This window comes from Bison bison, unplaced genomic scaffold (genome assembly GCF_000754665.1).
Source record: "Bison bison bison isolate TAMUID 2011002044 unplaced genomic scaffold, Bison_UMD1.0 scf7180017864160, whole genome shotgun sequence".
Classification (NCBI taxonomy): domain Eukaryota; kingdom Metazoa; phylum Chordata; class Mammalia; order Artiodactyla; family Bovidae; genus Bison; species Bison bison.
This window is the reverse complement of record NW_011494732.1, coordinates 4,036,733-4,063,267: the sequence shown is the minus strand read 5'-3', so window position 1 is coordinate 4,063,267 and position 26,535 is coordinate 4,036,733. Positions and strand designations below refer to the sequence as shown.

The window sequence follows — 26,535 nt, the reverse complement described above, 5'->3', positions numbered from 1 at the left end:
ATCGTTTCGTCTTGTGTTTCTCCGACACAAGAGGAAAGGGGGGGGGAAAAAAAAGAAAAAAACAGCGCTGCTGCCGAAACCCGGGATCGAACCAGGGACCTTTAGATCTTCAGTCTAACGCTCTCCCAACTGAGCTATTTCGGCTACTGGTGGCGTTAAGCTGCATTTCTTTCCTCCTCGTGATCTAAGGGCCCCGCGTCATCGACCAGGAGATCCCCTGCTGGGGGACCTGGATCAGCTGGAATGCTTGCATTTCAGGATTGCCCCGCACCTACCCCTCTCGTCCTTCAAGGTCGTCGCCTCCGAGAAGCTTCCCCTGATCACTCCTCCCACCACTACCCCAGCCCTGAATTGTTTATTGTTAGCCTAGGTACTGTTTTCCTTGTCCATCATCTGTGGCCTCCCTTCCCCAGCTAGAATGACAGATCCACGACGGGCAGAGAAGTCATCAGCCTCGGTCACTGCTGTATCGCTTAAGGCCGACAACAGTGCCTGGCACTTACTAGGTGCCTAAAAATATTAGTTGAATCTTACCTTTCTCAGAGTTCCGCTTTCTCAGGATCTCTTCTCTGAGCAAAAGAGTAAGGTCTCCCCTTGGGTGCAGCTCCCGGAGCAGCCCAAGGCACAGCAAGGATGCTGACCACGCCAAGGCGTGGGGATGCCCTATGGGCCAGATTGTGGCTTTTCTCGCGGCAGTAAGTGACTCAAATCCAGACTCTAAGCATAGCCACCTCACCCGTGACACCCGCTCAGCTTCAAGACACCAAGAAATCAGCAGGTCGGCATCCAGGTTCGGCTCTCTCTGCTTCCCTGCCCTCTGGGAGATGGATGGGTGGGGAGTACTGTTTGGGAGAGATTGAGCAAGTGGTCCTTCATGATGTGAAGTCGTTTAATAAGTGTTTGCGAAGCACTTAATATCTATGTGATCCAGTCACAAATACGGTAACAAAATAGCTCCTTGTGATAGGAATGCTAAGAAGCAAAATAAATGGTAGTGCGGGGGTGGAATACCTGGTTATGGGGGCAGTAAGAGGAAGGGAATGCTGGGAAGACTTGGAGAATGAAGAGCCCGCTGAGGAAGAGCCTCTGGGGTAGAGGCAACAGCTGATGCAAAGGCCCTGGGGCTGAAAGAGTCTGGCTATTTGTAGGAATGGAAAGGAAGCCGGTATGGAAGAGGCAAAGAGGGTGAGGGGGCAGAAGGTAGGAGGCAAGAAGAAAGAGGTGGACAGAGGCCAGGTCTTGCCCACCTTGAAGGCCATGGTAAAGGGTTTGTACTTTCTTCTGTGTGGGAAGGCCTCTGGGGAGAGAGTGATATGATTTATGTCTTAAAGTCTCCCTTGGCTTTCTTGTGGAGAATGGGCAGGAGGGACTCAAGTGGCAGCAAGGAGACCAGTGAGATGCTGACAACTCAAAATAAACAATACACCAAAGCAGCATCTCCAGAATTCCTTCAGGAGAGAGGGGATATGGCAGGAGACCCTGCTGCTTTTCACGAAAGCATAGTAGTGTATCAACTTGATAAAAATCCAGTATGGAAGAAAGGAAGGAAGGAAGGGAAGGAGAGTGAAAAAATTCACGGAAGTACAGAATTTTGGAAAGGCAGAGTCACTCCCACCTTATCCCAGTTTCCCCAGAAGTAACCAGTGTCTAGACCAGATTGTGATTTATGTGAGCAATGGCACCCCACTCCAGTACTGTTGCCCGGAAAATCCCATGGATGGAGGAGCCTGGTAGGCTGCAGTCCATGGGGTCGCGAAGAGTCAGACACGACTGAGCGACTTCACTTTCACTTTCCACTTTCATGCATTGGAGAAGAAAATGGCAGCCCACTCCAGTGTTCTTGCCTGGAGAATCCCATGGACGGAGAAGCCTGGTGGGCTGCAGTCCATGGCGTCGCACAGAGTCGGACACGACTGAAGTGACTTAGCAGCAGCAGCAGCAGCAGACCAGTTATTGAACCCTTTCTCTGTGCCTGCATTTGATCTGTTTAATATCATAAACTGACCCCCACCGGACTTGCTGTGAGGACTAAATGAGTGCACACCTACTAAGCGCTTCTGCAGATAAATTTATATAGTCTGAAATTAACCACAGTACAGTTTTTCATTATCTGACACAATAACCATTTCTTTTTTTGTCATGATAGCATGTGAAATCTGCTCTTTGAGCAATTTTCATTTTAAACTATAGTCATAATGATGTGTTAAAATAAATTTTCTTAAACATACAAATATGAATACACTCACTGCGTATTTATTCTTACATAAAGGAGAGCTTGTACTACCTCTGGTTGAGTACCAAATCCTTTTCGCTATGTTCTTGGGGCCACGGACATCCTTCGAGATTTACACATACTGGTCACAAATGCGATTAGCATGCTTTCGTTTAATTTACCTGTACGTCGTACACTGTTATAAGGAGACCTTTTGGAGATTGTAGTGAATTAAAACGTCTTGTTGGCCTCCCCGTCGGGGAATCGAACCCCGGTCTCCCGCGTGACAGGCGGGGATACTCACCACTATACTAACGAGGATGCAACTTATACAGTGTTCTCCAGCCGGACCCATAAAGAAACACCGTTCTTCCGCTGCCACATCTACTCCGCGCTACGATCTCCACCCGCTCAGTGCTGGGCGTCCCTGGCTAGCGGGCTCCTCGGGATGTGGACCTATTTGAATTGGTAAAGGCACTCACGGACTGAATTCTGAGTGTCCAGAAAGAGCGCAATGTTTGGGAAAAGAGAAAATACGATTTTCTATATCCTCATTCCAAGAACAAAATATCCTAAGAAAGGGGATGTAGCTCAGTGGTAGAGCGCATGCTTTGCATGTATGAGGCCCCGGGTTCAATCCCCGGCATCTCCACATTTTCTTTCTCTTTTTTTGCCACCTCCTCTGGATCAGTCACACAGCAAACCAGGAAAGGGGACCTAAATTCTCCGTACCATCTGACTTAAGAAGTGGGCTTCATTGGAGAGGGCTGCTGCTGCTGCTGCTGCTGCTAAGTCGCTTCAGTCGTGTCCGACTCTGTGCGACACCATAGACGGCAGACCATCAGGCTCCGCAGTCCCTGGGATTCTCCAGGCAAGAACACTGGAGTGGGTTGCCATTTCCTTCTCCAATGCATTAAAGTGAAAAGTGAAAGTGAAGTCGCTCAGTCATGTCTGACTCTTCGCGACCCCATGGACTGCAGCCTACCAGGCTCCTCCGTCTATGGGATTTTCCAGGTGAGAGTACTGGAGTGGGGTGCCATTGCCTTCTCCGTTGGAGAGGGCAGTACTAGTCAAATGCCCCTGGTCTCAATCACAGATGCCCCTGTCCCCTCCCCTGAAGATTCCCATTTAGGTCAGCAGGGAGCCTGCGATTTTAAACTAACACTCCTAGTGATTCGGGTCATCAAGCAGTTAGAAAACACTAACTTTCTAAGGAGGGTTTTGCAACTGGCCATTCATTCATTCAAGGACTCCTAAGCACCTAGTGCAAAGAAAAGTGGACACATTGAGCACCTACTGTGTGCTCCCTTGTATCCCCAGATATGGCATGCAAGATTTCACACCCCTCCCAGACTTGGTATTCTAGTTTAGGAAGCTAGCAATAAGCAAGGAGCAGTGAATCTTATTAAGACAGTAATAGTGATGACATGGAGACAAAAGGGGGAGGATGTGGGAGCTGCCATAGATAAAGTGTGTGGCGGGACACTGTCTGCAGAAACAGAGGGCATAGCAGATGCAAAGGCCCTGAGGTTGAGAGCAGTGGGGGATGGAATTTGCCTTCAGTGAATGAGAGTAGGAGAGAGTTCACTTCCACTGTATAATTGTAAGGGATTTGATTTAGGTCATATCTGAATGGCCTAGTGGTTTTCCCTGCTTTCTTCAATTTAAGTCTGAATTTTGCAATAAGGAGTTCATGATCTGAGCCACAGTCAGATCCCAGTCTTGTTTTTCTTGACTTTGTAGAGCTTCTCTTGGCTCCTGTGGGTAAAGAATCCATCTGTGTGCAATGCAGGAGAAGCAGGCAGACATGAGATGGGTCCCCAGGTCAGGAAGATCTCCTGGAGGAGGGCATGGCAACCCACTCCTGTATTCTTGCCTGGAAAATCCCATGGACAGAGGAGCCTGGTGGGCTACAATTCATAGGGTTGCAAAGAGTCAGACAAAAAAAAAAAGAGTCAGACATGACTGAAGTGAGTGACTATGCATAGAACTTCTCTATCTTTGGCTGCAAAGAATATAATCAATCTGATTTTGGTATTGACCATCTGGTGATGTCCATGTGTAGAGTCATCTCTTGTGTTGTTGGAAGAAGGTATTTCTTCTTGACCAGTGTGTTCTCTTGGCAAAATTATGCTAGCCTTGGTCTTGCTTCATTCTGTATTCCAAGGCCAAACTTGCTGGTTACTCCAGGTATCGCTTGACTTTCTACTTTTGCATTCCATTCCCAAAAAAAAGAGGATCTTTTTTTGGTGTTAGTTCTATAAGATCCTGTAGGTCTTCATAGAACCATTCAACTGCAGCTTCTTCAGCATTAGTAGTTGGAGCATAGACGTGGATTACTGTGATATTAAATGGTTTGCTTTGAAAACAAACCGAGATCGTTCTGTTGTTTTTGAGATTGCACCAAAAACTGCATTTTGAACTCTTTTGTTGATTATGAGGCCTACTCCATTTCTTCTAAGGATCCTTGCCCACAGTAATAGATATAATAATCATCCACTATTTGTCACAGTGGAATTGACAAATAGTTTCAAGGGATTAGATCTGATAGAGTGGCTGAAGAACCATAGACAGAGGTTCATAACATTGCACAGGACGCAGTGATCAAAACAATCCCCAAGAAATAGAAATGCAAAAAGGCAAATTGGCTGTCTGACGGGGCCTTACAAATAGCTGAGAAAAGAAGAGAAGTGAAAGGCAAAGGAGAAAAGAAAAGATACAGCCATCTGAATGCAGAGTTTTAAAGAATAGCGAGGAGAGATAAGAAAGCCTTCCTAAGTGAACAATGCAGAGAAATAGAGGAAAACAACAGAATGGGAAAGACGAGAATACTGGAATGGGTTGTCATTTCCTTCTCCAAGGACAAGAAAGTTAGAGATACCAAGGGAACATTTCATGCAAAGATAGGCACAATAAAGGACAGAAATGGTATGGACCTAGTAGAAACAGAAGAGATTAAGAAGAGGTGGCAAGAATACACAGAACTAAACAAAAAAGATCTTAATGACCCTGATCACCACGATGGTATGATCATTCATTTAGAGTCAGACATCCTGGAGTGATAAGTCAAATGGGCCTTAGGAAGCATCACTACAAACAAAACTAGTGGAGGTGATGGAATTCCAGCTGAGCTATTTCAAATCCTAAAAGATGGTGCTGTTAAAATGTTGCACTCAATATGCCAACAAATTTGGAAAACTCAGCAGTGGCCACAGAACTGGAAAAGGTCATTTTTCATTTCGATCCCAAAGAAGGGCAATGCCAAAGAATGTTCAAACTATCGCATAATTGCACTCATTTCACATACTAGCAAGGTCATGTTCAAAATCCTCCAAGCTAGGCTTCAACAGTATATGAACAGAGAACTTGTAAAGGCAGAGGAACCAGAGATCAAATTGCCAACATCAGTTGAATCATAGAGAAAGCAAGAGAACTCCAGAAAAACATCTACTTCTGCTTCATTGACTATGTTAAACCCTTTGACTGTATGGGTCACAACAAACTGTGGAAAATTCTTCAAGATGGGAATACCAGACCACTTTACCTGCCTCTTGAGAAATCTGTATACAGGTCAGGAAGCAACAGTTAGAACTGGACACAGAACAACAGACTGGTTCCAAATTGGGAAAGGAGTACGTCAAGGCTGCATATTGTCATCCTGCTTATTTAACTTGTATGCAGAGTACATCATGAGAAATGCTGGGCTGGATAAAGCACAAGCTGGAATCAAGATTGTCAGGAGAAATATCAATAACCTGATATGTAGATAACACCACCCTTATGACAGAGAGCAAAGAGGAAATAAAGAGCCTCATGGTGAAGGTGAAAGAGGAGAGTGGAAAGCTGGCTTAAAACTCAACATTCAATAAAACAAAGATCATGGCATCTGGTCCCATCACTTCATGGCAAATAGATGTGGAAACAATGGAAACAGTGACAGACTTTATTTTCTTGGGCTCCAAAATCACCGTGAATGGTGACAGTAGTCATGAAATTAAAACACTTGTTCCTCGGAAGGAAAGCTATGACAAACCTAGACAGCATATTACAAAGCAGAGACATCCATATAGTCAAAGCTATAGTTTTTCCAGTAATCATGTATGAATGTGAAAGTTGGACCATAAAGAAGGCTGAGTGCCAAAGAATTGATGTTTTCGAACTGAGGTGCTGGAGAAGACTCTTGAGAGTCCCTTGGACTGCAAGATCAAACCAGTTGATTTCAAAGGAAATCAGTCCTGAGTATTCTTTGGAAGGACTGATGCTGAAGCTGAAACCCCAATACTTTGGCCACCTGATATGAAGAACTGACTCATTGGAAAAGACCCTGATGCTGGGAAGGATTGAGGGCAGAAGGGGATGACAGAGGATGAGATGGTTGATGGCATCACCTACTCAATAGACATGAGTTTGAACAAGCTCCAGGAGATGGTGGAAGACAGGGGGAAGTCTGGCATGCTGCAGTCCATGGGGTCACAGAGACTTGGACACAACTGAGCACAACAGGAGAGGGTTGACTCTTCCAACACACTGAAGACCTGTTGCAGGGGAAGGATGTGATATGTTTTAAATGGTTCCCTCTGGCTGCCATGTGGAAAATTCATCCTAGTTGGGCACAGGGGACCTGAGACCAGCCAAGAAGCTACTGCCACGGCCCAAGTGGGAGCTGGTGGTGGCATCCTGGCAGTGGAGGTGGGGGTGGCCCAGTAGTAGAAGTGGAGAGCGCAAGGGGCAGATCCTGGAAGTGAACCAACAGACAGACCTGGCAGATGGCTTAGACGTGGGCAGAGGAGTAGGGGAGACCTCCTGGTTGGGGAACACTAGGGCCATGCTCGGAGAAGGCAGTGGCACCCCACTCCGGTACTCTTGCCTGGAAAATCCCATGGACGGAGGAGCCTGGTGGGCTGCAGTCCATGGGGTCACGAAGAGTCAGACATGACTGAGCGACTTCACTTTCACTTTTCATTTTCATGCATTGGAGAAGGAAATGGCAACCCACTCCAGTGTTCTTGCCTGGAGAATCCCAGGGACGGGGCAGCCTGGTGGGCTGCTGTCTGTGGGGTCGCACAGAGTCGGACACGACTGAAGTGACTTAGCAGGGCCATGCTGTGAAGAAAGTGAATAGTTTTGGAAATATTAACCCCCATGTATCTTTGTTGTTTTGTCTTCTGTATATATATTATGGAATGTATGTTTATTTTTTTGGCTGCACTGCAAGTCTTGTAGGATCTTAGTTCCCTGACCAGGGATCAAACCTGGGGCCCAGCAGTGAAAGTGCACACTGCCTGTGCCCTGGTCATTGATAGTGCAGGGAGAGGAATCGCCGAAAGCCTTTCCCCGTGTTTGGAGGGTCCAAAAAAAAAACAAACAAACAAACAAACAAAAAGAAAGTGCACAGTGCTAACCACTGAGCCACCAGGAAATTCCCGAATTTATGTGTTTCTATTAGTGCAAGTTGATTCAGGGCAAAAACCTAAGTAAAAGAAAAATGATCAACTTCTATAGGCTCACTGTGCCCTGTATCACCACTAAGATGTTTGTGAGCATTTACCCAGACTAGTTTCCACATGTGTGCGTGCATGTGTTGAGTGCACGCACAGGCAGGATGTTCCCAGGCCCCTCTCCCCCTGCTCCCCCCAATTTGGAGATTCACCAAAAGAACTCACTAGACTCAGTATATAGCTGTTGTCAGTTAGGATTTATTACACAGCAATGTAGACGGCGGGGAGCTGACCCTGCCAGCTCCACAGGAGCCAGCTGGAGCCCTGGGGGCCCTCCCTGGCTGGGGCAGGGGAGGGGCTTGCACCATACCGGCAGGGAACGAAGAGCAGAGGAGGCCCTGCTGCTCTACAAGGGACTAATGTAGTCCACAGAGCATGTTTAAAACAGGACCAGCATGGGAGATAAAACCATTATCCATTTTGTAATAAATAGTTAAAAAAAAGTCACCCTGGGTTGGACTTCCCAGGATGGCAGCAAGTTGTGCCCAGGATTGAGCCAAGAGGGTGTCCCAGGGCTCCACCTGTTTCCGGGGTGCAGTCTGGATTCAGGGTGGCCACAGTGGACCCTGATCGCTGCCAGGCCCCCTTGGCCTGCAGGCAGGCGCCGCATCAGTGGTCACGGGTGGGTGGCCAGGCTTTCTCAACATCAGCGTGCACGGCCTGTGGGAGCCACTCAAGGTACTCGGTCAGCAGGTCTGCAGAGAAGAGAGGGAGGGCGGTCAGAGTGGCTGGGTGCCCGCCTACCAGTTGCAGGGCAGACCCTCCCACCAGCCCCAGGTCCCCTGGGTGGCCCCATCCCATCTTCCCCTCAACCCTCCTGCTGTGGGACACCCGCCCTGATCAGGCTTACATGTGGGGTTTTTGCTCCAAGCCACCAGCAAGGCATCTCGGCAGTTGGCTTTCTTGGCAACAAGGGCTCTCAGGAGGCTCTCTGTCCTGGGCTGCAGCCTGTGGATGGGATGCAGGACATGGGGCCTCTTCAAGTCCACTGCCAGGCCAGCCCCGCCCATGAGGTCTCCTTCCCCTCCTCTCACTAGCGGTGCCGGGTGCATGAAAGGATCTAGACTCCATCACCTCCTACCACTTGCCTCTGATCCACCCACCCAGGCTGCTTCTGTACTTGCTGCTCGTCCCATTTAGAACCTTCCTCCAGACCTCTGCCTGCCTCACAGCCCTGCCTCCCCTGAACCTGCTCAGTCAGGCTTTCCTTTTCTTTCCCTGCCCGGTGCCTCATCCCCACGTCCTGCTCTGTCCCTTCGTGGCTGGGCCACCACCTGCCCCTTGTACTAGTTGTTCAACCTCCCTGCACTGGAACATCGCACAGGACATGGTCGTGGCTCGATCCCAGCACGAGAACACCGCTGGCACAGAGTGGATGCTCAAAACCAAGTGCTGGTGAATGACCTGGTAGGCAGGGGCTCCTGGAACCACAGCCCCATCCTGAATCCCCGGGGGGTGCAGGTGTGTGTGCCTCAAGCCCCTTGCCTGGTCTGGGGTGCCAGCCTCAGGAAGAGGGAGGCAGCTTCTTGGGACTGTTCCATGGGCAGAAAGAAGAAAAAGACAGGAGTGTGTGTGCTTAGTCGATCAGTCATATCTGACTGTGACCCCATGGACTATAGCTGGCCAGGTTCCTCTGTCCATGGGGATTCTCCAGGCAAGAATGCTGGAGTGGGTTGCTATTCCCTTCTCCAACTGATCTTCCCAACCTAGGGATCTAACCCAGGTTTCCCACTTTGCAGGCGGATTCTTTATCATCTGAGCCACCAGGGAAGCCTTAAGAGAGGAGCAGGGATAAGCAGAGACCAGGAGGAAGGGCAGGAGTAAGATGATGGGTGGGGTCGGGGTGGCTTCATGCTCAGTGGGCAGAAGCCCCCAGGGGCACAGGTGTACAGGGTGCCTCCTGCTCAGACCTGGCAGCTCTATAATAGGCTGACTTGTTTAGTCACTAAGTCGTGTCTGACTCTCTGCAACCCCATGAACTGAAGCCCACTGGGTTCCTCTACGCATGGGATTCTCCAGGCAAGATTACTGAAGAGGGTTGCCATTTCCCTCTCCAGGAAATCTTCCTGACCCAGGGATTGTCTCCAGCATTGCGGGCAGATTCTTTACCACTGAGCCATCTGGGAAGCAAACAGGTTGGCTAGTATCTCCCCCAAAGACCATGTCTGCCTAGAACCTCAGTATGTAACCTTATTTGGAAGGAAGGTCTTTGTAGATGTAATTAAGACAAGGTCAAACGGGAGAGAGTGGACCCTGGATCTGATAACCTGAGAAGACACAGAGACGAGGGAAAGCCATGGGAAGAGAGAGGGAGAGACTAGAGGAATGTGGTGGCCAAGGAGTGCCTGGAACCACGAGGGGTGGGAAGAGGCCAGGAGGATCCTCCTCTGGAGCCTGCAGAGGGAGCACAGCCCTGCTGACACCCCAACTTTGAACTTCTAACCTCCAGGACTATGAGAGAATACACGTCTGCTGCTTTAAGCCCCTCAGTGGGTAGGGATCTGTTACGGCAGCCCCAAGACACAGCTCCTCCACCACCACCTGCCTGATCTGATGCTCCCAAGGGAAGCCCATACCTGGCCCATGTCTTCAGCATCGTGCTGGGGCTGGACAGCAAACAGCCCTTGTATGAGGCCAGCTTGGGGAAGACCTGGGGAGAGATCACAGGACGGTGGGGAATCCAGGGCTCATATCCTGCCCATGGTGCCAAGGAAGAGGCCAAGGGAGTTGCTGGGCTGCCTACCTGCCCCTCCAGCAGAACCCGGGCAAAGTGTTTGTAGCAGTCAAGGCCTTCTGGAAAATCCACCTGGACGGCTGGGAGCGGCCAGCCAACGCGATCTGGAGCACAGGAGCTGGTGAGCGAGGGGCCGTGATGGATCCCCATGGCTCCCCACTCAGTCCCATCCCCACCCATCTGCAGGGTCCTGCAGCCTGGGATGACACTGCCCAGGACGCAGACACTTCCCAGGGCACACAGGATGGGGAACCACGTGTCCACTGGAGCCCAAGGCCACTGGGAAGTCACCCTGACTCACAGAACACGCTGGCCCGGTGACACAGCATCCGGCCCTTCTCGGGGCAGTAGGCGGGGGGCGGCTCCTCCAGGGGCTTGTCAAACTGGCAGTAAGAAGGCAGCAGGACTGGGATCCACTGCATGTCCACGGTCGATACACCTGGGGGCCCAGAAGATAAGGATGGGGTCTCAGCGAGGGGCTTGTGGGCTCTCCCCACACAGGTCCGGTGACACAGCTCACCAGAGCAGGGGGGTCAGGTGAGGGTCCAGCCAGTTGCACTACCTTTCATGTACATCTTGGTGGTCTCCACAATCTCCTGGTAGACCACAAACTCAGGGAGCTCCTTGAAGAGCACAGAACTGGGGTGGATGAAGACAGGATCATCGAGGAGAGGGGTCTGCAAGAGAGATGGTAGGTGGGCATGAGTCTGGGAGATACGTGAGCAGCGCGTGAGGCTGACCCCTGTGAATTCAGTTACATCCTCGGCCAGAAAAGCAGGACAGCATCCATCAAAAGACAAATGGCTATACCAGCAGGGTGTGTCCACCGATGGAGCGGGCAGCCTGCTGGGAGAGGTACAGACACAGGCCGCAGTTATGACCCGCCCAAAATGGAAGACTGAGCTAAAAAAGCCAGTGTAAAAGGCTACACAGGGCAGGATCCCATTCATGGGAAACGCGTTAGAAAAGCAAATCCATGTAGACGGAAAGCAGACTCAAGGGGTGGATACACCCGTGGCGGATTCATGTTGATGTATGGCAAAACCAATACAATATTGTAAAGTAATTAGCCTCCAGTTAAAATAAATAAATTTAAATTAAAAAAAAAAGGGGGGGGTGTGGAGATTCAGGGAAAATGTGGAGTGATACAGTGATGGGTACAGGGTGTCTTTTTTGGGGTGATAAAAATGTTTTGAAATTAACTACGGTAATGGTTACACAACTCTGTGAATAGACCAGAAACCTCTGAATTGTACATTTTACAGTGGCGAGTATGGGATGTGCTTTCTGTCTCTGTTCAATGAAGCTGGGGGGAAGCTCACGCCCAAAGGGAGAAGCGGCTGCATTGTCATTTCACCTTGGTCCTAGGTGGGAACTTTCCCAGGGACGGTGGGACCAGTGACCAAGGACGAGAGGCCCACCCAGAGCCAAGGGTCCCCCCAGCTGCCGCTCACAGGCATCCTGACACTGTCCAGGGCCAGGTGTCTTAAGCGCCCAGGCTGCTAGGACACGAGACAGATGGGAGGATGAGGAGGGCAGGGGCCCTAGGCACGACTGCCCTGCTGGCCATTCCCGAGACAGCGGCAAACCTTGTAGGCATTCTTCCACTTGTCGTCCACCAGGTCCTCGCTCTGGACTTTGCGGGCCAGGTGGTCACCCAGGCCGGCTGTCACAATCTGCCGCAGGTAGGTCACCTGGTTCTCGTTAGGCGGCTGCATCTTAGGGTCCACGAAGAGCCCGGCCTCAGGGCACATGGTGTTGGCTGAGAGGGGAGCCAGTTGTCAGTGCAGCCGGGCCCGGGGCTGGCTCTGCCTGGCCTCAGCCACTTGTGTATCTAGGCCCCTGTGCACAGAGCTTGCCGGGAGACAAGGCCCCCAGTGGGACAGAAACAGCTGCTCACACGTCTGCTCCTTCCTTGGGACAAAACCCCAGTTTCCTTGTGGGCAGCAGACTATGCTGAGACAGCCTACACCACCTCCCTGTCGGCCTCGGGGCAGGGAGCACACCCACCCAGGAAACCCAGTGCACGGGCCATGCTCTCTGAGAAGGACAATGTGGAGACAGACCATCTCTCCCGAGTGCCCTGTGCTGCAAGGTCCTGGCGTGAGACCCAGGGCGAGGCTTCCTCCTTCCACATAAGAAGGATCTGAAGCCCACTGTGCAGCAGGGAGGAGATGGGGCTTTGGGCCTTGCTGTTTGCGTGGGAGGGAGCAGAAGGGTGAAAACAAGAAGGACCAGGAAGGCAGGAGGGAAGAGTGGGCTTGTGGATCTTAGTTCCCTGACCAGGGATGGAACCTGCACCCCTTGCAACGGAAGCCCCAAGTCCTAACTGCTGGACTGCCAGGGAATTCAAGGGCTTTCTGTTATGAGGTTTGCAATGTAAATCTGTCTTCTCTAGAAAACCTTCAGTGAAACCCATGTTGTTTAACTTAAAAAAGAAAGAAGAAGAAGGAAAAAAGGGGAAGGAAGCAGATCCCTGGGCTGGACAAAGATCTGCCACCCACGCCAGGCCCTGATGTGGCTTCAAACAGGTCTGGTCCTCAATGTTCAGACTAAAGGGGGGTGGAAAGTGGAGGGCTGAACCGCCACCTGCTCCCCAACTTCAACAAGAGGGGCCCCTTCCACTGCTGGAGAAACAAACCAGGATTGGACCCTACTTGAGAGTAGAGACCCCTGGATGTGGCCACTGGGCAGGAGGTGCAGCCAGCAGCTGGTCCACACTAGACCTGGGACAGAGGGCAATGAGAGGGACATCATCAAGGAAAAGATGAGACTGACAGACAACATGATGAGAGAGGGTCCACGTATCACTGCCCTGCTTGTGTGTGTGTCTTCAGAGGATCACAGAAGTGCCACACACTATAGTAAATTTTACTGAAAATGTGAATCCACAAATACTGAATCTATGCATAATGAGAACCGACTATATGTAGATGACATGGCTCAGAATGTCAACAGGGTCAAGTTCTCTGCCAGGGGTTGCCCAAGGATGGGAGGAGGCCGGAGGGTGGCGGGTACCTGCGGTGGTCAGCTGGCCCCGCAGGCGCCGGATCTCCATCATGGCCTTGTACCGCAGTCCATTGGCCTCGCAGAACTGGGGTGAGCAGCCTGCGTACTCGCAGGCTCCCACGGCGCCTGTGCAAAGAGGAGGGGAGCGCTTGCTTGGTGCCCCACCCCACCCTCCCACCCTCCCCACCACCGCCAGGCCACGCCCACGTTGGGCACTCACCCAGCAGTACCATGAGGTCTCCAAGCTTCAGAGAAGCTCCTTGCCCTGCCCAGATCCTCTTCATCTGAGCCACGCGGGCCCGCTTGCCCTTCAGTCTGGCGAGCTCCTCGTCACTGGCAGCTGGCCTATGAGCACACGCCACTTGGGCTTTTTGCCCTGATGCTTGGGCCACAGGGGCAGGGGACCTGCCAGTTACTCAGAGAGGGCCCAGAAAATGCCTGGTGGGGTCTCTGATCACCATGATCGTGGTCTTGGGAATTCCCTGGAGGACCAGTGGTTATGACTCTAGGTTTCCACTGCAGGGGGCATAGGTTCGTTCGATCCCTGGTCAGGCAACTAAGATCCTACAAGCCTTGTGGCAGGGCAAAAATAAAAAACAAACCACACCCCCCCACCCCCCAACCCAGAGATCTGTAAAGACTGGAACACTGGCAGGGCGCAGGGAGGATGCAGATTTCATATAAGACCACTCACTGAGTCAGTTATGCCCCAGGAGGCTGGATTTCACAGCATTGCTCAGCCCGTGGTGGGCTCCCCCCACCCACGCACCCCGATCCCTGAATGCCCGTCCCACAGCCCCCCACCTGTCCAGCTCCTCGAAGAGCTCCCGGACGGTCATGGCGGCCACAATGGTGATGGTGTAGGGCAGGCAGCCATGTTGCCTGCTCAGCGCCAGCATCTTGGCGTAGCGTGGCGCCACAGGGAACGTGGCCATGGTCCTGCCCAGCTCGGTGATGGGGCAGCTCAGCCGGGACCTCTGCAGCTGCTTCACCCTGGAGGATGGAGGGTCAGCTCGGAGACGGGTCAGAGCCGAGAATGGGGCAGGAGCTGGGCTCCCCGCTTCCCTCAAGTCCCTCCCCTACCTTTCTGTTTTTGGGGGAGCCTGCAGGGCACCCAGTGCAATCAGCAGCTCCTCAGCAGTGATGAGGGCCTCCACGGAGGGGGGTGTTGGAAAGGGGAAGTTGATGACCTAGGACACAGGGAGCCATGGCGGGAGACATGTGAACGCAGTGGAGGGCTGGAGGAGGGGGCGAGGGCAGGTCTGGTAAGGGGATGGGGCTCCCACTGCCTACCCTCCAAGCACCACTCATGCTCAGAACATGGGACATGGGGGCCTGGGCACACTCAAAGTCCCTGTGCCAGGGGAACCCCAAAGGCCCTCTTTGTTCATTCATTCACATCATCTCTTACTCAAGAGCATGTACTGAGCACTTCGTGTGCACCAGGGGCTGTTCCTGGTGACAGAGGTTGATAAAACAAGACAAGGGCTGAACGGGGATATTGGGATTGACATGGAAACACTACTGATACTATGCATAAAATAGCTAACTAACAAAAACCTACTGTATAGCAGAGGGAATCTACTCAGTGCTCTGTGGTGACCTAAATGGGAAGGAAATCCAAGCAAGAGGGGAGATACATATACATATAGTTGATTCACTTTGCTGTACAGCAGAAATAAACACAGCACTGTAAAGCAACTACACGCCAATAAAAACAAAATGAAAAAAATAATAAAAACAAGACAAGGGCTCTGGCCCCACTGAGCTTTCATTCCAGATGAACAGTGAGTATACATGTGAATAAACAGTCTCACGGGAGAAAATGTGCCCAGACAATGTGATGATCTGGGCACAGAGTGACCGGCCTCAGGGATCGCCTGAGGGTTGCTTAGAAAGAGTGACCAACTCAAAACCAGTGCTCAAATAAATAGTTGTACACAAATGTTCACGGCAGCATTAGTTGTAGGAGCCAAAAGGTGAGAACAATCCAAATGTCCATCAACAGGTTCTTTGACAGTGAAAAAAAAAACCCAAACATACTAATGTAATGAAAAGCATGATCCTCTCTTTTATGATGTTATCTTACTGTGAATTGAGCTGATTGATAAATGAATTTTAAATTGGCTAAAACAAACAAACAAAAATCCACAACGTTGACTGAAAGAAGTCAGATAAGAAAGAATAAGTATCAAAGGATTCTATTTTTATGAAATGTCCAAAATGTAAATTCCACAGAGATTAAAAAGTAGACTCATGGTTGCCAGGGGCTTAAGGGAGGAAGGCTTGAGAGTGACAGCTGATGTGGAGGGGGTTTCTCTGCCTACACCACCCCTCTGGGAGCAGGGGAGAGGCGAGTGACCCTTCCCTTAGAGGACCAAGTGGGCAGAACATCCCTTGAGCCGCAAGGTCACTGACCGCCCTCTCCTTAGAAGGCACAGTACTGGGAAGGTGGGGGTCTCACAAGAGACCACCAGGGAGGGGCTGGGTGAGCACCACAAGGCTCAGCTTCAGGGCCACAGGGAATGGGGAACAGCCCAGGAAAGAGGAACAGCCCATGAGGGGGCTCAGGCTGCCCAAGAACACCAGCCTGAACCCTGGGACAATGGCAGGTCAATGGCACGAGGGCAGGGCTGTGGCTACAACTGACCTTTTCGATGTTGAGAGCTTTCATCTGAAGGATCAAATCCTCCACCGGCCTCCGGGTGATTTCAGGAGGGGGGTACTTCTCAAAGTCACCGAAAACCGCAGATGAGTAGAGTCTGAGCAGAGGGAAGCATCAGAGATTTAAAAAAAAATGAAGTAAAAAAAGAGACTCAGCCAAACTACCTGGGATTGAATCTTGACTCCACCACCTTACTAGGCAAGGTATTTACCCTCTTCCTGCCTCACTTGCCTTACCTGTGAGATGGGCTAACACAGCAGCTACCCCATCGAGACTGGGAAAGATACTTTATTATTTAAAATTATTATTTATTTATTTGGCTGAGGCGTGCAACATGTGGGATCCTAGTTCCCTGACCAGGGATCGAACCTGCAGTCCCTGCACTGGGAGTGTGGTGTCTTACCACTGAACCACCAGGGAAGTCCCCAGTGAAGATACTTTAGGTGTCACACAGAGTGTTTGGAACTGTGCCTGGCACATGGCACTCAACTACTTTATTTCTTACTACTTTTCTTTGCATAGTTTCTCAATTTTCTTTTTTTTTTTTTGTAATTTAAAGCAAGGTTGAAAAGAATGGTGTGAAGTTAGTTATTGGGAAAAAAAAAAAAACAACCAGCACATAAACTGGGAGAAAATTATCTGCCAATGATACCTCTGACAAGGATCTAACATCAGGATCATCAGGGAATACTTACAACTCACCAATCAAAAGATAGACAGGACTGAAAAATAAACAACACGTACAAATGGCCTATAAGCATGTGAAAAGATGCTCACTGTCATTAGAGAAATGGAAACCAAGACCACTGCGAGATACCACCTTGTACTTTCATTTTCATGAAGTGGAAAATAGCAAGCATTGGAGAGACGTGGAGAAATTAGAACCTTCACACACTGCTGGTGGGAATATAAAATGGGGTGCCTGCTGCAGAAACAGTCTGGCGTGTTCCTCAAAATGTCAGCATCACCACATAACTGTGAGATTCTATTCCCTAGGTATTTACCCGAGAGACATGGAAACAGACATTCAAATACTTGTACATGAGTGTTCACAGCGGCACAATTCACAAGGGCCAAAATGTGGACGCAATCCAAGTGTCTATCAGCTGATGAACAGACACGGGAAATGTGGTCCATCCAACGTGCAACAGAATGTTGTTCTGCCATTAAAAGCAACGAAGCACTGACACAGGCTGTGGATGAACCTTGAAAACATGATGTGGGGTGAAAGAAGTCACATACAAAAGGTGACATACCGTCTGATTTCCTTTACAGAAAATGTCCGGAATGATCAGATCCATACAGGCAGGAAGGAGAGAGTGGCTGCCAGATCCTGGGGGGTGGGGATGGTAGGGAGGTGTGGGGAGAAACTGATTACTGGGTATTGGGTTTCTTTTGCAGTGATGAGAATATGTGAAAATGAACAGTAGTGGGACTTCTCTGGTGGTGCAGTGCCTAAGGCTCCACACGCCCAGTACAGGGGGCCCAGGTTCACTCTCTGGTCAGGGAACTACATCCGACACGCCACAACGAAGACCCGGAACAGCAAAATAAATAAGTAAAAATACATTTTTTTAAAAAGAAAATAGCGGTGATGGTTGTACAACTCTGAATATATTAAAATCCACAGAACTGCACATTTCAAAATGGTGAGCTTTATGCTATGGGAATCTGATGTCAATAAAGCTATTAATAAAATAAAAACAAAGGTGCTAATAAACACAGGGCCTGCTATCAGTAGCAGAATAATGAATAATGAAGTGCCTGAAAGCCAACAGGAAAGGGTGTGTGGACCCCAAGGAAGGACAGTCTCCAGTGGGACATGGGACCCCCTTTCACCGGACGAGGGTGGGTGACCAGTGCACAGTAGCCCAAGGACACTGGGGGACCCCAGGGAGCCCCACCTGTAGCAGTGGCCAGGCTCTGTCCGGCCCGCGCGGCCCGCCCGCTGATCAGCTGAGGCCTGGGAGACCCAGGTGACGCGGAAGGAGGACACGCCAGTGACACGGTCGTAGTGCCGCTTCTTGACCTTTCCACAGTCTACCACGTACTTGATGCCCGGGATAGTCAGGGACGTCTCGGCTACGTTGGTGGCCACGACACACAGCCGTGTCCCCTCTGGGGGAGGCTGGAAGACCTAGGATGGACGGGAGGGTGGCAGCAAGAAAACTGATCACTGTCTCGCCAGTCAGGGAAGAAATCATGGGACTGAGGTCAGAGGAAGTCAGCAGGCAGGGCAGGGCCCGGAGGTGACGAGGTTGATAGGTTCTCTCCTTGCCTACAGCCACTGCTCCCAAACTGAACGTGGGCATGCTCTCCAAGTAGGAGACCCCAAGACCCTTTCAAAAGCCTGGAGTGTTGATCTAACAGCTGATGGGGAGGTGACCCAGGGCCTGACCCGCCCCCATCTCAACATCCTAGGAACCCCTGCTGGGCATCCATTCCAGGGCCCACCCGGTTACCTGCGCCTGCTTCTCCGGGGCCAGCAGCGAGTACAGAGGGAGCACGTGAAGGGGGAGAGAGGCATCGGGCTGCTCACCTGCAGGGGCAGCAGAGGTCGGCTGTATCTTGTGCCCCCAGCTGCTGGCACCCCTGCCTGCTCTGCTAGAGAGGCTCCCCTGCAGCTCCACTGCCAGGGCTCAACCCCGGGCACTGGCAGAGAGGGTGGGCACACTGCAGTCTCTCCTCGGGAAAGCCCCTAGTCCTGCATGGGGATCCCCAAGGGCTTGATCTCAGCCTCTCTAACCCCCCACTGCCTGCAAAGCCGAGCCTGGGAACGTCGCCCCCATGACAACCAGCACAAGAGATATTTGAAAGCCTCCTCTGTGCTCCGTGGTTTCAGGAGCTCAGGAGACAGCAAAGGGTGGAGCAGGCAGAAACCCCAGCTCCCCTGCGGGTCGTGCCCAGGGAGGATTCCTCGCTTGACCCCAGCCCGTGCAGCAGGAACCAGCCGAGTCCCTGCCAGGTCCCACCTCCATCCGCTCCGTGGTCCCCTAAGTCCAGGTCCAGGTCGGAGCCCAGGGCCGCCTCCTCCTCGTCGTCCATTTCTGCCTCCCTATCCTCATCGCCTTCGCCCGCTGGCAGCACCGAGTAACTGTCCAAGCTGATCTGCGGCAGGGTCTGTGGTAAAGAAGACGTCGGCATGGAGGGCTGCAGGTGGCCCTACGTGGACACTGGCGTCACGAGCAGAGTCCGAGGCCACATGACCCCAGGCTGGTCACGTGCTACCCCTGCCTCAGTGTCATCTGGGAGTCAGGGGTGGTCACAGGACTGCTTGCAGGGCTGCCCTGAGGACGCAGAGCTAACACACGTGAAGCCCTGAGACCGCTGCCTAGCACGGTGTAGAAGCAATAGTGAAGTCTTGCAAATGCCCTGGGGTGAAAGTCCCCAGTGCCCGGCCCGCCCACCCCCAGCTCTCCAGCAAACCCCAAGGGCCGCTTTCTCTGTCCCACCCACCCTGGGCATTTCTGCAGGCCCTGCTCAAGGCCCCAGGGCTGGGCCTTCCAGAAGCTTCCTCCCAGCCCCCAGCATAGGGAGCCTGGAATGGGAAATCCCAGCCCACCCTCCAGGCCCTGACGCGGCACCAGCCAACCACTCTCTCTTCAGCAAGAAGGTTCTAGATCCCTGCTGCCCAACAAGGTCACCAGCAGCCCTGGGGGCCCACTGGACACCTGAAAAGTATCTAAAATGACCAAGGAATTGAATCTTAATTTTATTTGGGTTTTCTTCTGGCTATGCTGTGTGGCTTGCAGGATCTTAGCTTCCTGACCAGGGACTGAACCCAGGCTCTCAGTAGTTAAAATACTGAATCCGAACCACTGAATCACCAGGGAACGCCCTTATGTGGTTTTAATTAACTTTACATCTGTGCAGGTGCACAGGGCTGGTGCCTACCATGCGGACAAGGCAGCTTCAGAGTCTGGGCTGCCTTTTCTGGCCTCTACGTACCATGGCCTGGGCCTTCTTCGCCCGTGCCCGTGACTTCTTAAACCTCCTTGTTTCTTCTACTGAATCTCTTTGATCGTCCTTTTCTGGGAAAAGATGAACCAATTAGGAAGAAAGATATCTCCAGGCTCATGCCAGGTAAGCAGGATCCATCATTCACTGTCCAGGGTCATTGATCACCATTCACGGGGAAGGGAGGGCAAGCAAGGGACTGGCTCCTTTAGGGAGGCTCCGAAGGCCAGGCCGCCTGCCCCCAGCCTCTTGGGTGATGGGCTTGCACTTGGGGTTACCTGGGGGCCTGTGTCTGGTGAGGGGGAAGGCTCTTCTCAGCCTGCGGCACAGTGCGTGCACCTCCGCCTGCCCCGTGAGGAACACCAGGATGCCGCCTGCAGGGAGAACCAGACCCGCCGTGACCCGCTTGTTCACGTGGCAGACGTGGCCTTGGTGATGACCATGTGCCAGGCCCTCATCTGAGAGCTGGGGCGCAAGGAAGTGCTGATCAAATCAAGGCTGCAGAGGCCCACACGAGCAACAGGATGAGCTGGGACAAGGAGCTAAACCTATACCATGGAAACAGGCATTGAATTCCTGGACATGAGCACTGGGAAAGCAGGTCTACTCCCAGGAAGTGGGCGCAACCCAAGTATCCATCACCTGGTAAATGGATAAATGGAACTATCAGAGTATGTGTCATGGGGATGTGGCGAGAACTGTGAGGGCGGGGGTCAGGAGGCACACTCAGGTGAAACACACCTGTCCACTTGCTCCGTGTCTGTGGGGACAAAAGGCACTCACAGCCCCACTGTCTGGTTAGTCCCTGAAGCCTTGCAATCCTTGGGGCAGAACAAGGCAGGGCAGGTGCGGTGAGTGCCCTGGGACCATTGCAGACACTGTGGTACAGAGAGGCCAAGTGCTACCCCGAGCCCCCACTGCCTGCACCCCTGGGTCTGGAAGGGGAGGACCCCCCGCCCCAGCCCACCAGGGTCTCACCTGCGGGCAGCATGCGATGGATCTTGCAGACCTTCCGGAAGCACTCCCCGCTGTAGTCTTCCAGTGGCGTCCGCTTGTTGAAGTGCACTGTCACCGGGAACTGCCGGGACTCGACCTACCGGGAGGCACGGGGTCAGGGGTGGGGGATGACCTGAGCCAGGCCTGAGCCCTCCCCCTTCCCTGAACTCTGACCACGAAGGCTGCTACCATCCCAACCCTCAGGCAATCCCAAGCTCTGCTGTGGCTGACAGAGGGGCCCTCCTCCCCCCGGCAGCCCTGAGACCCTGGCCTGGATGGTACCTTGATCACCGGGGGTGGCTGGATGAAGAGCCGCTGGTTCTGGGTGAAGTCCTCCACTCGCAACGTGGCCGACATGATGAGCAGCTTCAGCGGCAGGTGCCTCTGGGGAACGAGAGACCGGGGACCCATGGCCACCCAGGGCCAGGAACACTGATGGCGGGGTCAGGGGAGACTTCTGCCCTCTGGGGAACAAGAGACTGGGGACCCACGGCCACCTGGGGCCAGGAAAACTGACGGCAGGGTCGGGGGAGACTTCTGCCCTCCTGGTCTCATCTCCAGCCCCACAAATCTGCTCCTCAGCCCCTCTTCTGGATGCCAAAGATCCAAGAAAAAGTTGAAGTGGATGGTAGTGGCCTGTTAAAGGAGCCCTTAAGATCCCCCCTGAGGGACTTCCCTGGTGGTCCAGTGGTTAGGACTCAGCACTTCTACTGCTGAGGACCGGGGTTCGATCCCTGGTCGGGGAACTAAGCAGTGTGTCATGGGAAAAAACAAAGGCTTAAAAAAAAAAGATTCCCGAGTAAGCTCTGATGACGTTAGGCGAGACAGGAGGGCTTAGCTTGGGGTCCACCCCACACACGGGAACAGTGGGTATGGCTGCTGTCAGCCCCCACCCGACATCATGACTGTCTGTCTGTCCCCAAAATGGACAAGGAGGTGCAGCCTGACTCAGGGATGGGTGCAGTGGGTGTGCCTGGTTTTCAGCCTCCTCAGCAGCACCTGCTGTGCCCCCCGTGGTGGGCTCTGCTCTCAAGCCCGTGGAAGCTGTCTTCTGAAGCTTGTAAACTGCAAACCCCGGAAGTTCAGTGTCTTTGGTAAACAAAAGCCAAGGTGAGAGGCACAGTGTAGACCAAAGGTTCTGCCTCCTCCCCAACACAACCTCTTCTGTGTGGCCCCACCACATGCACCTCTATGACCCCATGCGTCTCCTGTTCTTCCCACCCCACTCGCTCTGCTCTGCCACCCTCAGCTGCCTGACCATCCTCAACGCACAAATCAAGACCACAGTGAGATGCTGCTAGAATGGCTGAGGACTAAAAACATGCAAAATGTCAAGTGTGGGTGAGGATGTGGAAGGCAGCCTGTACATCGTGGGCGAGAACACGGGAGGCGTAACCACTGCAGAAGCCAGTCTGGAGCGGCTCAGATGATTACATGAGGAGCCCCTGTGGGACCTGGCAACCCTGCTCCTGGGACAGGCCCAAGAGAAAGAAAACGGCCCTTGGACAGACATTCACGAGAGATGGAAAGTGGGAAGAGCCCAAGTCTCCAACAGTAGATGAATGGGTATGTGAAATGTGATCCAGCCACACAATGGATGATGATTCGGCCATAAAAAGGAATGAAGCACTGACACACGCGACAATGGGGATAAACTCTGAAAATGTGCCAAGTGAAAGAAGCCAACCACAGAAGGCCATGCGCTGGGACCGCCCTGGTGGTCCAGTGGCCAAGACTCTGTGCTCCCAATGCAGGGGGTCTGGGTTTGGACCCTGATCAGGGAACTGGACGCTGCACACTGCAACCAAGAGCAGAGATCTTGCATGCCACAACTGTGACCTGGTGAGCCAAATAAATAAAGTTTTTAAAAAAACATGCATATTGTGTGATTTCATTTATGTGAAACATATGGAATAGATAAATCCACAGAGATGGGAAATAGACTATGGATACCTTGAGATGGGAGAGTGGGGGAGGACCATGGAGATAGCTAACAGGTTTCTTTTCAGGGTGATGAATATATTTTAAAGTTGACTGCAGTGATGGCATATAACTCTGAATATGCTAAAACCCACTGAATTGCACACATTAAATGCATCAATTACAAAAAGTTAACCAAAAAAACCCCAAAATGAAAACCCGACACAAGCCCTACACCTGCCCCAGGGCCTTTGCACCTGCTTTTCTTGACATTTAGAATCTCCTCCTCTCAGCAGCTGCTTCTCATTCCTTCCCTTCCTCCAACCCCCCCACTCAAAGGCCACACTCTCTGTGAGTCTCATCACACTACCAACCCTCTACCTTCTGCCTGATTTTGCTCTCTCTTCCTGGTTTTGTCCACCGGGAATTCACAGGCTTCTGAGTGGCTTACTGCCAATTGCCTTCACTAAAATGGAAACCCCATGAGGGCAGGAACTTCTGTCTTGTTCACTGAGAGCCCTGCACACAGCACACACAGAACTGATGTCTGATGACAAAGGTTCTGCACTTCTAAGAAGGGGGTATGAAAAAGCATCAACTTCTCAGTGGGACTGGCAGGAACTGTTCCATGGCACCCCATCCTAGCACAGCATCCCTTTGACGACCATCCCTGCCCAATCGAGGGAGGGGGCAGGTGGAGGGAAAAGTTGACCCCAAGCCGGGCGCAGGGTGTCTCACAGCACATGGAGTATATGGGCTTGGTGGCTGGCCCCACCAGTTTTGTGGATTTCAAAGACCTGGCTGGTGTCTTAAAGCCAGATGCAGTGGGGTCTGGCTAAGTGCATGCATGCTCAATCATGTCCAACTCTTTGTAGCCCCATGGACTATAGCCCGCCAGGCTCCTCTGTCCATTGAATACTGGAGTGGGTTGCCACTTCCTTCTCCAAAGGATCATCCTGACCCAGGGATCAAACCTGCCATCTCCTGCATTGGCAAGTGGGTTCTTTACCACTCAGCCAGCCAGGAAGCCCACAGTGTCGCCTGGCCCACCGTGAACTCTTTGCTTGAGCCTCTTGCTCTGACAGAGGGAAAAGTAACAGATGACGAGGAGGCTGAACCTAGGGTTGGAATCTGTTTACACCAAGACCCAGAGCCCCGGCTCCTGGCCTGGAGGAGGCTGTTCTAGGAGACCCTCTCACAGCAGCAGTCCGGGTGTGGATGGGGGTGGGCTGAGTGGGCCTCGGGGTCCCCTGGCACCTCCCGCCTACCTTCTCCCGGAGACACACGATGCGGGACAGGAGGCCGATGAGGATGTCAGTGTACACGCTCCTCTCGTGGGCCTCGTCGATGATCACCACCTTGTACTTCAGCAGCAGGAAGTCCTAGGGAGGAGTGGGGAGGAGGTCCAGGGATGAGGACGGCCACCTGGGCTGGAGCACCCCAGGATGAGTGTGCCTCCCAAAGCACCCACTCAATGAACCCCTTTGGTAGCTGGCACGGATTGGTAGCTGGCACGGATTCAAGAGCACTTGGCCTGCAGGAGGTCGTCGCCTACGACCCCAGGCCTACTTCTTCATCTGTAAAATGGGACAAGAGGACCCATCTCAAGAGGTCATGGAGAAGTTTCGATGACAATTACTGTTTGTAAAGCAGACAACACAGAGCCTGGGGCCTGGCAGAGAAACTGCTAGAGAAAAGGCAGCTGTGATCTATTAGAGCCGAGCTACCAATGCGGGTGGGGAGGCAGGCAGGAAACAGGGACCAGGGGATGTTGGGTGGGGACCAGGGGAAACAGGGCAGCACACGCCACACAGACAGGGGCCATCAGACCCCAAAACACACTCACAGCCGCCTTCACAGTGATCTTGGCTGGCCTCGAGGCAGAGGAGGCAGGAGTCACCTCTGCCCTCCCCAGGGGAACCTCAGCCAGCCAGTGGGTAGTAGTGTGCTTTTGGCTAATGCATAAAGTCTGTGAACCAAACTGCAACAAACATACAAGCTCACATGTAATGAACACCTATTAGGTGTTCTGCTAAAGTGCCTTCATGCTTCACATGATTTAAAGCAATTAGGAGGAAAGTACCAGCTTGCAGATCAAGAAACCAAGGCCCAGAGAGGTTAAGTAACTTATTCAAGGTCACACAGCAACACAACAGTAAATGCAGTGCTTTGCCAAAATTTGTCACGCTGGCTGCTCACACCCTGGGTGACATCCTAGCTTCCCACCCTTACGCTTAGCAGCCTTGCTCTGTGACATGAGAAAAGCAACCAACCTTCTGGATTTCCTTGAGCAAGACACCATCAGTCATGAACTTGATTCTGGTCTCTTCGGTCACGTTTCCTTCATATCGGATCTGGTAGGAGACGACCCTGCAAGCACAAGCTACGGATCAATCCCCTAGAGCTGCAGCTGCTTGGGGTGGTGGCTACTCCAAGGAGACCAGCAGAGCAGGCCTGGTCCCTCTAGGCAGGCGGCTAAGGGTAGGGCCCACTAGCTCACCTACCAAGGCCCAGACACTGGGCCACTCTGCCTCCCTCTCTAGGACCCTGGCCTCCAGTGTGAGGGGTGAGGGGAGCTCACAGACAAGTCCAGAGCATATTAATCACACATGCACACAGATCTTGGCTGGAGCCTGATGTAAACAATCAACTCTAAACACTTTTTAGGAGGCAATCCAGGAAATGGGAACACAGAAGGAACACACTCAGGAGTTAGGACATACTTTTTAGTGATGGTTACAGTACTACAATTACGTTTATAGTTGTCTTTAAAAAAAAAAGTTACAGGGAATTTCCTGGTGGTCCTAGGGCTTCCCTGGTGGCTCAGACGGTAAAGAGTCCACCTGCAATGCAGGAGACCCAGGTTCAGTCCCTGGGTTGGGAAGATCCCCTGGAGGAGTGCATGGCAACCCACTCCAGTATTCTTGCCTGGAGAATCCCCATGGACAGAGGAGACTGGTGGGCTACAGTCCATGGGGTCGCAAAGAGTCAGACAAGACTGAGCAACTAGGCACCCTGGTGGTCCAGTGTTTAGGACTCCGAGCTTCCACTGCAGGGGCCCAGGTTCAGTCCTCAGTTGGGAAACTAAGATCCCCAAGCTACGAGGGGCAGCCAAAAACAAACAAAAATCCCCAAAACAGAGTCTTGATCTTTCAGACCTACATGATGAAATATTGAGGCTGAGATGATAAGACATCTGAAACTTGCTCCCCAAGAACTGAGGGAGAGCATGGGGCACAGATGAAACAGAGCTGGTCACGAGGTGACAATTCCTGAAACCGGGTCTCGGGTACCTGGGGGCTCGTTATACTAGTCTTTCCACTTTGGCATGTGGTTGGAAACTTAACACTAACGAGTTAAATAAAGAGGATGAAAGAAAGTGGGGGCAGCTTTGTGTATACTATAAATTTCAAGATATGCAGTGAAATGGCATAGGAAAGATACGGACATCTGTGAACAGCCTCCAGGGTGAACGAGGGCGTGTGTCACGGCTCAGCTCGGTGGGTCTGGAGGGCCACCTTCAACCCTCCTCCATGAAGCAGAG

At 52.1% G+C, this 26,535-nt stretch overlaps 1 protein-coding gene and 4 non-coding genes across 5 annotated transcripts in view; 2 read left to right on the top strand and 3 right to left on the bottom strand.

Annotated features, from left to right (window-relative positions):
• Positions 1-71: 71 nt before the first annotated feature.
• On the bottom strand, positions 72-144 carry TRNAF-GAA. The gene has a single exon. It is a non-coding gene; the product is annotated as a tRNA-Phe (tRNA).
• A 2,317-nt stretch (positions 145-2,461) lies between these two features.
• TRNAD-GUC lies at positions 2,462-2,533 on the bottom strand. Its single transcript has one exon. It is a non-coding gene; the product is annotated as a tRNA-Asp (tRNA).
• Positions 2,534-2,792: 259 nt separating this feature from the next.
• TRNAA-UGC lies at positions 2,793-2,864 on the top strand. The gene has a single exon. It is a non-coding gene; the product is annotated as a tRNA-Ala (tRNA).
• Positions 2,865-7,888: 5,024 nt separating this feature from the next.
• The window catches only part of DHX37 (DEAH (Asp-Glu-Ala-His) box polypeptide 37), a 30,811-nt gene continuing 12,164 nt past the window's right edge, over positions 7,889-26,535 (bottom strand). The window contains exons 7-27 of the mRNA XM_010841268.1: positions 25,265-25,382; positions 24,260-24,373; positions 21,354-21,455; positions 21,054-21,168; positions 20,354-20,449; positions 20,067-20,149; positions 19,091-19,238; positions 18,581-18,657; positions 18,023-18,255; positions 16,104-16,215; positions 14,537-14,643; positions 14,258-14,446; positions 13,674-13,798; positions 13,463-13,579; positions 12,034-12,206; positions 11,007-11,121; positions 10,746-10,883; positions 10,454-10,548; positions 10,287-10,360; positions 8,561-8,658; positions 7,889-8,405 (exon numbers count right to left, since the gene is read on the bottom strand). Coding sequence (XP_010839570.1) covers positions 8,320-8,405; positions 8,561-8,658; positions 10,287-10,360; positions 10,454-10,548; positions 10,746-10,883; positions 11,007-11,121; positions 12,034-12,206; positions 13,463-13,579; positions 13,674-13,798; positions 14,258-14,446; positions 14,537-14,643; positions 16,104-16,215; positions 18,023-18,255; positions 18,581-18,657; positions 19,091-19,238; positions 20,067-20,149; positions 20,354-20,449; positions 21,054-21,168; positions 21,354-21,455; positions 24,260-24,373; positions 25,265-25,382 — 2,515 coding nt within the window. The 3' untranslated portion in view covers positions 7,889-8,319. The remainder of the gene's footprint in view (positions 8,406-8,560; positions 8,659-10,286; positions 10,361-10,453; positions 10,549-10,745; positions 10,884-11,006; positions 11,122-12,033; positions 12,207-13,462; positions 13,580-13,673; positions 13,799-14,257; positions 14,447-14,536; positions 14,644-16,103; positions 16,216-18,022; positions 18,256-18,580; positions 18,658-19,090; positions 19,239-20,066; positions 20,150-20,353; positions 20,450-21,053; positions 21,169-21,353; positions 21,456-24,259; positions 24,374-25,264; positions 25,383-26,535) is intronic.
• On the top strand, positions 21,745-21,817 carry TRNAR-UCU. The gene has a single exon. It is a non-coding gene; the product is annotated as a tRNA-Arg (tRNA).